The sequence below is a fragment of the Oryzias melastigma genome, linkage group LG18 (genome assembly GCF_002922805.2).
Source record: "Oryzias melastigma strain HK-1 linkage group LG18, ASM292280v2, whole genome shotgun sequence".
In the NCBI taxonomy this organism is placed as follows: domain Eukaryota; kingdom Metazoa; phylum Chordata; class Actinopteri; order Beloniformes; family Adrianichthyidae; genus Oryzias; species Oryzias melastigma.
This window is the reverse complement of record NC_050529.1, coordinates 11,582,723-11,595,511: the sequence shown is the minus strand read 5'-3', so window position 1 is coordinate 11,595,511 and position 12,789 is coordinate 11,582,723. Positions and strand designations below refer to the sequence as shown.

The 12,789-nt window shown below is 39.1% G+C and overlaps 2 protein-coding genes and 1 non-coding gene across 4 annotated transcripts in view; 1 reads left to right on the top strand and 2 right to left on the bottom strand.

The window, feature by feature from the left end:
* Window positions 1-3,925: 3,925 nt before the first annotated feature.
* On the bottom strand, window positions 3,926-3,999 carry trnai-aau. The gene has a single exon. It is a non-coding gene; the product is annotated as a tRNA-Ile (tRNA).
* A 461-nt stretch (window positions 4,000-4,460) lies between these two features.
* larp7 (La ribonucleoprotein 7, transcriptional regulator) lies at window positions 4,461-10,978 on the top strand. Of its 2 annotated transcripts, none has more exons than XM_024288339.2 (13): window positions 4,461-4,607; window positions 4,987-5,206; window positions 5,281-5,381; window positions 6,615-6,698; window positions 6,777-6,941; window positions 7,021-7,105; window positions 8,348-8,644; window positions 8,761-8,914; window positions 8,996-9,117; window positions 9,463-9,563; window positions 9,696-9,855; window positions 9,943-10,034; window positions 10,669-10,978. In XM_024288339.2, exons 2-13 carry the CDS (start codon window positions 5,005-5,007, stop codon window positions 10,744-10,746), a joined length of 1,641 nt encoding a protein of 546 aa, XP_024144107.1. In that variant the 5' UTR covers window positions 4,461-4,607; window positions 4,987-5,004; the 3' UTR covers window positions 10,747-10,978. The 2 variants fall into 2 exon arrangements, with proteins under 2 accessions (XP_024144107.1, XP_024144108.1); XM_024288340.2 differs by having other exon boundaries at window positions 4,463-4,607; window positions 4,971-5,206.
* A 373-nt stretch (window positions 10,979-11,351) lies between these two features.
* LOC112156151 overlaps window positions 11,352-12,789 on the bottom strand; it is a 2,698-nt gene continuing 1,260 nt past the window's right edge. The window contains exons 2-4 of the mRNA XM_024288341.1: window positions 12,322-12,393; window positions 12,064-12,206; window positions 11,352-11,985 (exon numbers count right to left, since the gene is read on the bottom strand). Coding sequence (XP_024144109.1) covers window positions 11,393-11,985; window positions 12,064-12,206; window positions 12,322-12,393 — 808 coding nt within the window. The 3' untranslated portion in view covers window positions 11,352-11,392. The remainder of the gene's footprint in view (window positions 11,986-12,063; window positions 12,207-12,321; window positions 12,394-12,789) is intronic.

The following is a 12,789-nucleotide window of genomic DNA, read 5'->3' as shown; positions in this document are numbered from 1 at the left end:
TGTGGTAGAAGATTTATCGCTTTCATTGGTTCGAAAATAACTTATCCTGTTATATTACAACTGAAAAGGCGAGTTTAGTTAAAAAAATACTTGTTTTGTTCAAAAACTTTAAAAAAATTTTTTTTTTTTTATCAAAATAAATGAAGTCCCACTACGTCTAGTTTCTATGTCACAAATAGGCTTTTTTTCAAGTTGCTTTTTTTGTCTGATTTGAATAAAGAAATACTTAGAAATGCAATTTTTAGCTTAGTTTTCTTTATTTTTGTCCTCCATCCTCAGAAAAATGCCACAAGAACATGTTAAAAACATCTAAAAAACATGAGGTGGGTCTTTTTAATGTAAAAAAAATAAAATTTGTTTTGCAGAGTACAACAAAGTCTGCCAAAAGCACAAAGACGTTTTAAAGCGCAGGAGTGAGAGCATGCTCTTTCACAACAGCCGACATGGCGAGAAAATCCTTTTCCCGGAACACTACGTTAACCTCCTGCTCGTTGACGGACACCAGGCGTTGGAGGTCAAAAAGCACGAGGTCCTCACTTTTGGACAGAAGCGGTTGTGTTTGAAGCAGAGGTTGATATCGCAGAGGACAATTGCGCCTTCGGAGCTGTTCTCGAGAGCAAACGGAGCGCGTCCTGTCAAGAAAGTTCTAGTGACGGGGGTTGCTGGGATTGGGAAAACCATGCTGGTGCAGAAAATCCTCTTCAACTTTGGGGGGAGTGAGGACTATCTGGCGTTTGACTTCATTATTCATATGAGCTTTCGAGACTTGAACCTTGTTGAGAAACCCACCAACTTCAGAGATTTGGTTCTACGCAAGAACAAGCACCTCGCTAAAGAACTGGACACAATCCTCACCTGCGATGACAAACTGCTGATCATCTTGGATGGTTTTGATGAGTTCCGACACTACAGGAGCTGCGACGCTGACGTGTTTGTGACAGAACCGGATGAAGAAGCAGCACTAACGGATATTTTGGGGAGTTTGTTGCTTGGTGAACTGCTGCCGAGGGCTTCCGTCTTGCTCACAAGTCGGCCTGCTGCTACCAACCACATCCCAGTGGGCTGCATTGACCGATTTGTTCTCATCGATGGTTTCTCTTTGACAGAAGTTCATGATTTCTTCTCACGATACTTTCAAGATCCTGCACTAGCTAGCAGCATGTTTGCAGCTGTATTAGCCAATGAGCTTATGCTGACGCTGTGCTACATACCTGCCTTTTGCTGCATTGTTTGCTGCATCCTCAAACAGAGCAAAGATCTTTCCGGAGAAAGCCCGAAGACAATGACAGATATCTATGTCCATTATCTTGTGGCTATGCTTCATTCTCACACAAAAAGGGGAGCTCAAACGGACCACCAAGGAAGCACCCAGCAGTTGTCCGACACTGTTCTGAAGTTGGGTAAACTTGCTTATCAAAAGCTGATGGAGCACCAAACCCTGTTCTACAGCAGCGACCAAGAAATCGCAGCTCTAGAGGGTTGCGGTTTTCTAAGCACCTTCCTGGACAAGATGGTTGCACAAGAGCCCGGCTACACCGAGGAGGTATTCTCCTTCGCCCACCTCACTATTCAAGAGTTTTTTGCTGCGCTTTACTGTGCAGTGACTGATCAGCCTTTACCCGACGAATCTCTGAGCAGTCTCGGAGAGGTGGCAAACGGCCACTTGGATCTGTTCAATCGCTTCCTGTCGGGAATCTTGTCCAACCGAAATGCGGCTGTTCTGCTGAGGCAAGTTGGGTTGCGCTGCTGCAAAGAAAAAGCTGAAGCCTACCGCTACAAAATCGTCTCAGATCTCACAAAGTCTTGTGAAAACGGGGCCCACATTCTTAATTCTTTGCACTGCCTTTTTGAGCAACAAGACCCTTCGATAGCCCTGGCAGTGCGGCCAGTGAAACTACAAATAAATGTCAGCGATGAGACGCTTTCTCATACGGATTACAACGCCTTGAAGTACTTCCTCAACCTAACAAAGGGCCAAATATCTGAGCTGGATCTTACAGGAACTGGAGTCAGCTGTGACACACTGAGAGATATTCAACCGCTCCTGGTTAGATGTGAGAGCCTTTGGTGAGTCCCAGGTAAATTATAGTTTTTTCATCAAAGGAGCCTATCAAGTGGAACTCATGCTCACTACACAAATTTTTCTTCAAGGCTTGGCGAAAACAACCTTGATATGGGTGCAGTTCAGGTCATTGCAGATGTCCTGAGAGTTTCAGACACAATCACCTACCTTGGGTAAGATTTGAAAGCGTCCAAAATACGGAAGATCTTCTCACCTTTAACCCTTTAACACTGGAGCTTTAGCTACGGTCAAAGAGCTTTGGTTGGTCAATGAGCCTGTTATTTAGGTGTTGCCGGCAACATCTCTTGTATTAAAGGGTTAAGCTGCTGTCTCTCCGATAATGGGTCATGCTTTCCATTCCTTATCAAGGCTTGGATGGTCGAACATTGGCGATGAAGAACTCCAGGAGCTTTGTAGCGCCATACAAATGAAGAAAACCCTTAAAGAGCTGTGGTAAGAAACTGTTTTTGACATATTTGAAGCTGTGGATAAGATCTAAGCCATTGGTGTCCAAACTTTTTGCAATTTGGGCCAGATTTTGAGAGGTGAATATGTTTGAGGCACAACCATTCAGGTTGAGGTTTTTTGAACTTTTTAAATGACATTAAATGCAAATAAAAAAATTGTTTATTTCTTCACATAGAAAACAAATACATCTAAATACATTTTCTACCAAAATAATTGTAATTTATTTAAATAAATTAGTCGTAGTTAGTGCGTTTCATCTAATAGTCCCTCTTGAATACAGCCACAGTTTCTTGGTATATTAGGCAGTTTTTTTGTATTTCACTGAAAATATATACCATTTTCCTCTTGTCCTGGAAGCAGTAACCCTCGCTTTTCTATTTTTTTTTTTTTACAATTGACATTTTAGAAATTAGATAGAACGTGTCACTGAAGGATCGTGCAATAGTGTTGCTACAAGTTTACAACAGATTGTTACATAAAAAATAGTTTTATAAAATGCTAGGGGTAGCATATTATTGCTATTAAAGGAGCTTGCAGGATAGTGGATACTTGAAGGCAGGCCATATTTTGCCCACAGGCTGGACTTCTGACATGCCCGGTCTAAATTGTTTATTACCATGTTAAATTATGTTTACACAGGATCGAAGGAAACAGAGTGACCCACAAAGGTCTGTTGTCACTCAAAAACTTGACTCCAGACCCTCTAAAAATAGTTGTGTGAGTGTTTTGGATTTTCACATCACAAATGCAGTGAATATGTTATGAATTTGTGTTTTTCTAATCCCTTTTTTGTATCATTTCCCTCCAGAGCCATATGGAATGATTTGTATGACACAAATCCGGAGTCTGTGCATACTCAAGAAAGCATTAAAGTAAATTTCACGGATGACGACATGTGGGATTCTTGGGGAGAGTGGGTCTTTAGGCGGTGTGAGGTCAGCAGTAATGAGAAGTTAGTGACGGTGCTCCACAAAGTTTGCAACATATCAGCGCAGTGCTTAGAAGCTCAGTGGGCAAAGGCTTTCTACAGGAAACTGTCAGAACTCATCAAGAGCAGGATGGAATGCTGCACTGAGGACGACATGTGCAAGAAACTCAAAAAGTTTGACAGCCTTTTCACCTGATGGGAAAGACCTTCGAGCATGTGCAGATGGGATGTTTTATATCTTACATATGATTATATTTTTTGTTTACTGTTTGAATAAAGTAAAAAGAAATGGTTACACCTGAAATAATGGGGATGCTGAATTGTGAAATATCTTACTGTCTTGTTTAATCATATAGTAAAAGTTGCTGAGTAAACTAAAGGTAAACATAACTTCGCCAAAATCCAAAACAATGATATACTAATAGAAAAAGGAAATGAAGAAATTATGTGAGATTCAAAAAGCGAAGTGGCCCGTACGGGGATCGAACCCGCGACCTTGGCGTTATTAGCACCACGCTCTAACCAACTGAGCTAACCGGCCATGCGTTTTCAGGAAAACTGTACTTGAATTGAAGATGGACAATCTCAGATGGAAAAATATGGAATATGTCAGATATCTTGTGTATATGTACTGAAATCCTTTTTTTATTTGATTGCATTTATTTATGGATGCTATTATCATTACTTTTATTTCTTTACTTTTTTTTTTTTTTACCGCTTTGGCTGTCCACATATTAAACGGGCTATATTTGTCACATATAGACATACTAGCTGATTGGCTATTTGTACTTCGTAGAGAAACAACATGTTTACCTGTATTTTTGTTTTTAAACCACTCATTTTAAGTGTTTACAATTTGAAGAAAATGCTTTCATGACAAATTTTTAAGGCTAGTTTGTGTCAATTTCAATAAAATAAAAACAACTATTGATGTGTATTTCTTTTTTTTCTCAAAAAGTGTAGTTTTCTAATAAAAATCGGTGCAGTATGGAACTTACCGGAAGTTGATTTTTTCCCCTGGCGGTCATTTGTGACGTCATCATCGAGCGACATCTCCATTCGAAGTAATCTGATGTTTGTCCATTAGCCGCAGTGTTTGTATTTTTGTTATTTTAGTATTAATGTGTGGCTTATAATATCTTTATACAGGTAAGCTGGCAATATTAACTACATTTTAAAAATAATTTAATTGACAGCTAAGCGGAACTTGGCTCGCTGGTAAAACTATTCCCAACAACAAAGTTTTGAAATGCTGCGAACTACAACAGCAGTAGAATTGGCTTTGAAGTCATTTAGATAATTGTTTTTGTCGTTATTCTATTATTTTCTCCTTTTAATTATATTTTCTGCCGATTATATTTGAAGGAGTTTATGTATTGTGTGTTTACATGGTTAACAACATACATTGGGTGTATTTAAACCCAAGATTCTAATGTAGCAAATAAACAATACACTAGCAAAAGTAGTCTCTTTTTTTATGCCTGTTATTTTTTTATATTCTTTTTAAACAAGGTTTTGGTTTGCATAGGGACTCTTATGTCTTAGGATGACTAACACAGACAAAGAGGAAGGTGCTGCTGCTGCTGCTGCAGCCAGCGACAAGCTGAAAGAGACGGAGAAGAAGAAGAGGTACCGGGTCAAACAGCTGCTGGGAGACGTGAAGAAGCAGGTGGAGTTCTGGTTTGGAGATGCCAACCTTCACAAGGACCGTTTCCTGAAAAAAATCATAGACGAGTCTGACGATGGATGTAAGGAGCCGCCAAGACCTAAATCGATTTTTCAGAGACTGTGATCTCTAACCTCCATGTGAATTGCCTTTCAGATGTTGACATATCTGTGTTGACGAGCTTCAACCGAATGAAGAAGCTGACAACGGACCCAAAGCTGATTGCCAGGGCACTGAAAAATTCTACTGTAGTGGAGGTAAATATTGTTATTTGTATGCAATGCTGCATCCTACAGAAACTTTTCTTTTCCCTTTAATAACATATTCAAAGTCACAGAGTATGTAGTCAGTTAAAATCTAAAACTATATGGCAACTATAACCTCCCAAAAATACAAAACTAGATCAAAGACGTCAATCAAAGCAGACATCAGAATCCAAATCCATAAAAAGACCCAACTTAATAATATAATTAATACAGAGACAAAAAAGAAAAGTAATGAAAAGGGAAAAAAGTCATTAGTTTGCATGAACAGTTAAACAATCATATTAAAGTAATTTTTAAGAAGCACAAAACTGGAGCTCATTAAAAAAAACAACATTTAAAAAGCCAATCATAAATCCTAACAACAAAAATGAACCAAATCACAATCATAATATCCAATATCCAGGGATATCCAAAGGACAATATGAAATTATGGGATGGCCACAGGAACTATGGCTTGGTGACTATTTTGTAACAAATCTGACAATTTTCACATTTTTGCACAATATGGGAAAAGAAAACTTTTGTTTAAGCGATATAAATGAAATTTCACACACACGCCATAAGGTTAAATCTGCAACCAAAACCAAACTTTTGTTTGCCTTTGACCTCAGAAAGAGGCCCCAACCCATAATTTCTCCTCCGCCCAAAAAAAAAAAAAAAAAAATCCCCTTTAGTACTTGCAAATGTCAAACTCCTCCTAAGGATTGCAATCTATCGCCTTGTAACTCTTCGAGCATCATAGGGAAGCTGCTTAGGGAAAAAATGTTTCTGTTAAAGTTTTTAGATTTGAACGTAGTGAACTTGGCGAGCTTGCACATTTACCACACTTTTGTGAAATTTTAGTACATGAATCCCTGCCTCAAGCTGAATGAAATGATATGACATATAAATATATCAGGAATGTGGACACAATTGACAGAAAATCTCTGTTGCTAAGGAAAATCAAAAATGTTCTTGGGCCGATTCTTCTAAAAATCACACAGACCCGTTCATCACCCACAGGTAACAAAAAAATAAAATTGTTGCTATGGAGGTAAAACATCAGAAAAGATGCCATTTTGAAAAATATGTTTTTTTTCCTCCATAAAATTCCCACATCCAGTTATGACCAGAGGGGGGGAGTTAGGGACGTGGTTTTGATTATAGTTCCAAAAAAAGTTAGTTCTGATTTAATATGAATTCATTCACTAATGAGTTGGGTTTTGTTTTTCTTTTGCCTGTTAGGTTAACCTTGAAGGAAACAAAGTCAGGCGTCAACATCCGCTTGGAGACTCCCCCGTCAACAGCGACAGCTGCACCGTCTACGTGGTAAAACTACTGTTGTTGCCTCAGCTGAAAACGTTTTTTAACAAATATTTACTCATAGGTTTTCAACATTTTTCTAAGGAACTTCTACCCAAGGATGTGTCCCACAGCTGGATAGAGAGAGTGTTCTCCAAATGTGGGAATGTGTTGTATGTTAGCATACCCAGATACAAGTCGACGGGCGACTCCAAGGGGTTTGCCTTTGTGGAATTTGAGAACGAAGAACAAGCGCAGAAAGCAATTGAGGTGAACTTTTGTATTCATGTCTGTTTTACTTTTAAATAAAACACTGTCACCTAAACTTACATTCGATCTCTGATTAAAGATGCTGAACAACCCTCCTGAGGATGCTCCCAGGAAGCCAGGGATTTTTCCCAAGACTCTACATAGGAAGCCAATTCCTATCACCGGTAAGAGAGCTCTTTCCTACATTACAGCTCATTCAGCCTCAGTATATAGCAGTAAGAAGGTGTTTATCAGTTTGGCTTTGCTGGTACTTTCCTATACCTTTTTCCTATTAAATCAGCCAACATTGTTTTTTTTTTTTAAGGAACAAAAACAAATGAATGAAAGCAGAAACCATCTTCCGTTCTTTGTTTTTAAAAGCATTTGCAGTAGAACTCTGTTTTAAATGGGGTAAGCCTAAGTTTTGTTTTCCAGCTGCTTACAATTTGCATTAAAAGTAGGAACTTGGCTGGTTAGCAGGTCAGCTAATGTGGATGGATTTTTTTTTATATCAGCTCATAAGAAGCATGAGTAGTCAAGCCTTTTCAAAGACAAAATCATTCTCTTCTAAGTGGTCTAGAAAGTGTTTAAACCCTTTTCCTGTGTGGTTGTTTCATAGATTCTGAACGGCCCTAAAAAGGTGTTTTAAATTTTAACTTGGGGAAAAATAATTTAATGGATTCTACTTTTCAAGTTTCTAGTGATGAGGAATTGGTTGAGACCAGTGCCTGTATACAAGAACTGGACTGAGGGAGTGTGATGTCACACATAGAAAATTTCTTTCTTCTTGGCTGCAATGAACTGAAATTAATTTAGTTGGCATTTTTTAGGATATAAACAGTGCCATGTTTGAGCTAGATGATCTCAGTTGGTTTGAGTCATCGTTTCTATGGCAACCAACTCCACATCCCCTACTACTTAATAGCGGGCTTTGGAGAATCCATCAAATGTTGTAAATGTTGGACTACTCTATCTGATTGGTCTGTTCATGGCTTGAACTACAGAAAAAAAAGAAAAAAATAGAATTAATAAGAACATTTAAATAAAAGAAATTAAAGCAAGAATGGTTATTGTGACAAATAGAACGACTGAGTAATAGCTGTTTATTTCTCAATAGAAGTCTATGGGATTTTGGCTTTTTTGGAGCCAGTGGGTACTTCCTGTTTGAAATCCCAAAGGGGTGGAGCCACTCAGTCCAGTTCTCATATACAGTAAAAGTGTTTTTCTTTTGAGCTGAAGTGACTTTCTCCACTGTGAGATAAATAAAGTTGAATTCAATTTATTTGAGTTTGAGAAGTAGACACGGTTTTACTGCCAAAGTTAAGACCTTCTATTGTTTTGAAAAACTCAATAAGTTTGAACTTATTGGTTAAAAACCTGCTTCTGATTGACTGCTACTTTCTGTTTCAATGGTTGACATACTGCAGGTGAAGAAGAGGAGAAGAAAAAGCGTAAGAAGAAAAAGAAGAAAGATGCTTCCACAGCCCGGATGTCTGCAGGAGAAGTTAAGGAGATGGAGACCGAAGCCCCTCAGCCAAAGAGGAAACACTCGGCAGCTAAAGAGTCTGATAAAAAACTCCAGAGCACGGAGAAAGAGCAGACTAAAGTGTCCGAGAAGAAGCGGCGCCGCTCTCAGACTGCGGAGGGATCTGAGAGTGAAGTACCATCAAAGATTAGAAAAACCAGCCACAGCGAATCCGAAGAGAAAGAGAAAGAAAAGAGCGGTGACCAACTTTTTAATTCTCTTGTCTTTTGACACACGTCCGTGTGACTCTGAGTTGCCTAACAGACGTGGGTGAGGAGCTGCTGACTTCATGGTGTAATTTTCCGCTTCTCGTAGATTTAGCCACTGAAGGCGATGCAGAGGGAGATGTGGAGAAGGGAAACGAGAACGGCGACGATTCCGCCGTGAAGGCCAAGAGGAAGCGGAAAAAGAAACACAAAGAAAAACTGAAAATCGGAGAAGAAGTCATTCCACTACGAGTTTTATTGAAGTTAGCAGCAACTCATGTTTTGACGATTAGCTATGATCACAGTCCCAGTTTGATCTTATTTTATGTACTCCTTTTATTAAGGAAAGAGTGGCTCCAGCTGAAGCAGGAGTATCTGGCTCTGCAGAAGAGCAGCATGTCGTCCTTGAAGAGGTGCATCAATAAGATTGATAGCAAAGAGCAGGGAAGCACTGAAGACAGGAGCGGTGAGTGACACATGACTCGTGAATGACGTCTCATGATTTTAGATGCCCTTTACTTCTCCTTCCGTGCGTTTTGTGAGTCAGGGGGGGGTTTGGTCTGACTGTTTTTTCGAAATAAGTCACACTTTTGTCATTTCAGTCTTGAGTTTTCTCTGACATTTGGATATGGACTGGATATAGAGGATATGCATAGAAAAATATTTTTGAGTATTTATTTATGCAAATCGTTCAAAGTTCCGTTTCTAACATCTTGTTGCATGTGCCTAATAATATTTTATGTCCAAACAAAATTTTCTCAAAGTGTATTTCTATTAAAATGTAATATTATTTTATTTTCTTTACCTTCAGTTAAAACCAAAAAAGAAAACAACCAGAGTCCTCAGTTTGTCAGCGGCGTCATCATGAAGATTACAGACAGCAAACCTCTACCAGCAAGGAAGATCCTCAAAGTGCTGAACCCTTTTATGGCTTCTTTTTATTATTTGAAGTTGCAGTTTGTCACCAAAATTTAATCAAAACGCAGCTTTTCTTCTCTGTGGGAGAAGTGTTTTGGTTGTAAAAGATGTCATTGTTGTGTGCAGGAGACTCTCTGCCAAGTATCCAAAGTGGCGTACGTTGACCTCCTGGATGGAGATTCAGAGTGTTATATCCGCTTTTGCACACCGGAGGGCGCCAAAGCGGTGTGTGATGCCAGAGCAGAGCTGCAGAAGGAGCACAGCTGGAAACTTGAGATTCTAGCAGGTGTGAGAGGACTCCTCCAGTCGGTAGGTTTTTGAACTTGATCTTTTTTCTTTTTAGCTCAGGTTTGCTCTCTTCTTTCTGCTAAAGGAGATCATGAGCAGCGGTATTGGCAGAAGATCCTCGTGGACCGGCAGGTGAAGCTGAATCGCCCCAGAGAGAAGAGGAGGGGCACAGAAAAGGTGAAATACAGTCGCATGTCGTGGTGCATCTAGGGTCTGAAATTAATACTCGCTTGTTGTCAATTGCACATATTTTATTTTTTATTTTTGGTTTGTTGAGTAAAAGTTATAGGGAGCGAGTAAATGAGCTAAATTTGTACGTTTATTAGCCTCTTTATGGTCATTTTTTCATGCATAGGATATTTAAAATTATTTTTATGTGTTTATTTTTTTATTTTATATAAATACTTAATTGAAATTATTTTTTCAAATTAAAAAACTAATTAATAGGATTTATAAAATGTATTTTCTAAATAATGTGACAAGAATCCAATTTGAATGAAACTTTATTAGCCGCTTCTTCGTAACATTACAGAGCTCTTCCCCTCATAAGATCATTGCTTCTATTGTCAATGGCATGATGGCGAAAACTGAAGGAGTGACTTAGAAAACATGCTTTAAAACTTTAAAACGTGACTTTCTCTTTGTGTTTAACATCATTGTATACAATGTCATAATTTGGCCTGCAGATATTTATATTGGTGGATCAAAAATTAAATTTCTGCCACTGGGTGGAGGTGATTATCAAATAGAAACTATCTTTTGCTTAAGCTTTTAAAGAACTCATCTAATCTTATTTCTGATCTCCCTTCAGCTCATTTCTAAAGCCGAAAAAATCATGATGGCAAGAGCTAAGGAGGAAAACAAACACATCCGCTTCGAGGAGGACTGACGGCTGCACAGGATGTTTCCCTTCCTAGAGGAGGACTTGAATGGTTTTAAGTAGTTTCTGTCCTTTTTTATTTGTTGTTTTGGCACTAGAGTTCCAAAAATGCCATGTACTGCTAATGAAGCTGCTTTAAGAGCTTTCTTTACCAGGTTAATGTGTGTTTACAGCAGTCCTGTATAGATACTACATGTACATGAACTATTGTTTTTTTTTCTAATAAAAAGCCAGAATTTCATGATCAGTGTTTGTTTTAAATTCAGACACACTCCGGTTATTCTTTGATCCGCTTTCAAAGCGTTCCCACTGGTCTTTTGATTATGATTTTACCGTTTTTAGCCAAAATCAATAAGTTTTCTAGGACATAGTTTCTACAGAGCAGCAGGATTTCATTAGAAATTCACCTCCGAATTGTGGGTGATGCAGAGCAACCCCGCCCCCTTTCCCCACCTCATAGCTGACAGCTCAGAGCAGGGAGCTTCTGGCTTGTAAAACACTCAGAAATGCAATTTTGGGCTTAATTCTCCTAATATAATACCTCAAGTAGTTGTTAAAAACACTTTTTTTTCTATGAGTTTGATGTTTCATGAAAAAAAAAAGGTTTGCACATATCAGGTCAGTTTGTTTTAATCAGAACAGTCCAGGAAACGCTTCACTCTGCAAACGACTGATGCAGGCTGATGGAGCATTTCAAGACGGAGACCCTTTTCCTGTCTCGAGGAGGCTGGTTGTTACAGCTCTGGTTTTTGGCCGATTGAAGTTTCCCCCCTGAAACCTCCTTGTTTGTCTGGATAGCAGGGGCGGGCTGTGGCGCAGTTTTCCGGGTGTCCTCCCGCGGCGCCTGGATCGCCGTCTTGCCTTTCTCTGCAAATCGCACAGACATGGCGCCTTTTTCCTCGCTTGCCTTCGGTGACTGGTGTTTGCGCTCTGCTGCTGGATTAGCCTCTTGGAACTGGGAGTGGAGCTTCATGGTCAGAGCCTTCACAGACTCTCGGACTTCATCTGGAAGGAAATGACCGCTGCCGGTCCAGGCCGCAAACCAGCTGTCCTGAGGCTGATCTGCAGTGGTGGAAAAATCCAGCCTGTAGCCGGTGACCTTTTCAGAGTGTCCCTCGTCTTTTGGTAACAGTACGGCCTTCTGCTTAGACTTCTTGATATCCAAAGGAACAAGTCCAGAGGAAACTTTTAAGTTCCCTTCATGCTTCTGTAGACAACACCTGTCTCCCTTTCTAGCTCGATAGTCACCTGAAAAATTTACAAATTTATGGCAAAATCGAATTAAAAACCATTGATTATGAGAAAAAGAGTGTCTCATTTTCTTGCCTGTGTAAGTGGTTGTGTAGTCAGTCTTGTTGTTGTTGTTGGTCTCCCGCTGTGGTGCAGAGGGTTGTTTTGGTGGAGTCTGCAGCTGGGCAGCATTTTGGACCTGGGGTTCCGTTTTGTTGTCTTTGAAGAAACAAAACGATCTGAAACAGATGAGGGAAAGGTTTAGAGGTTAGCTTGTTATTCTACAAAGCATAAAGTGGATAAAAAGAGACAAAACTGAAGACAGAATTAAAAAAAAAGCAGAATTCAACTTACTTAAATGAGGCACATCCTTCGAGGCTTGGCGGGAGGAAGCGGGCCTGATACTCGGTGGCCAGGAACATAGTTCTGTGAAAAGACGTGTCATAAAGATGTTTTAAGAGGAAAACCTTCAACTTTTCCTAAAAAATAAAAACAAACAAAAAAAACAACTTTGTTTTTTTCCTTTCTCAAATGTCATATTTTATTTGTCAATATTGCATCTTTTTTTCTTTTAAATTCAATTTTACGTTTTCATCTTAAAATATGATTTTTTTGGGCTAAGTTTGTCATTCATTATTTATCATATCTCCTTTAAATCAATAAAAAACAAAAACAATACATATCAAATAGTTCAGAATGCAATACGGGTGGAGCACGCATTGCATTCTGGGATATAGGGCCAGGAGGTAATGCTTTTTTAAACTTTATTGAATACAAACAGATTTACAGAACGTGAAACAAACGGAGAAACTTCCGATGATG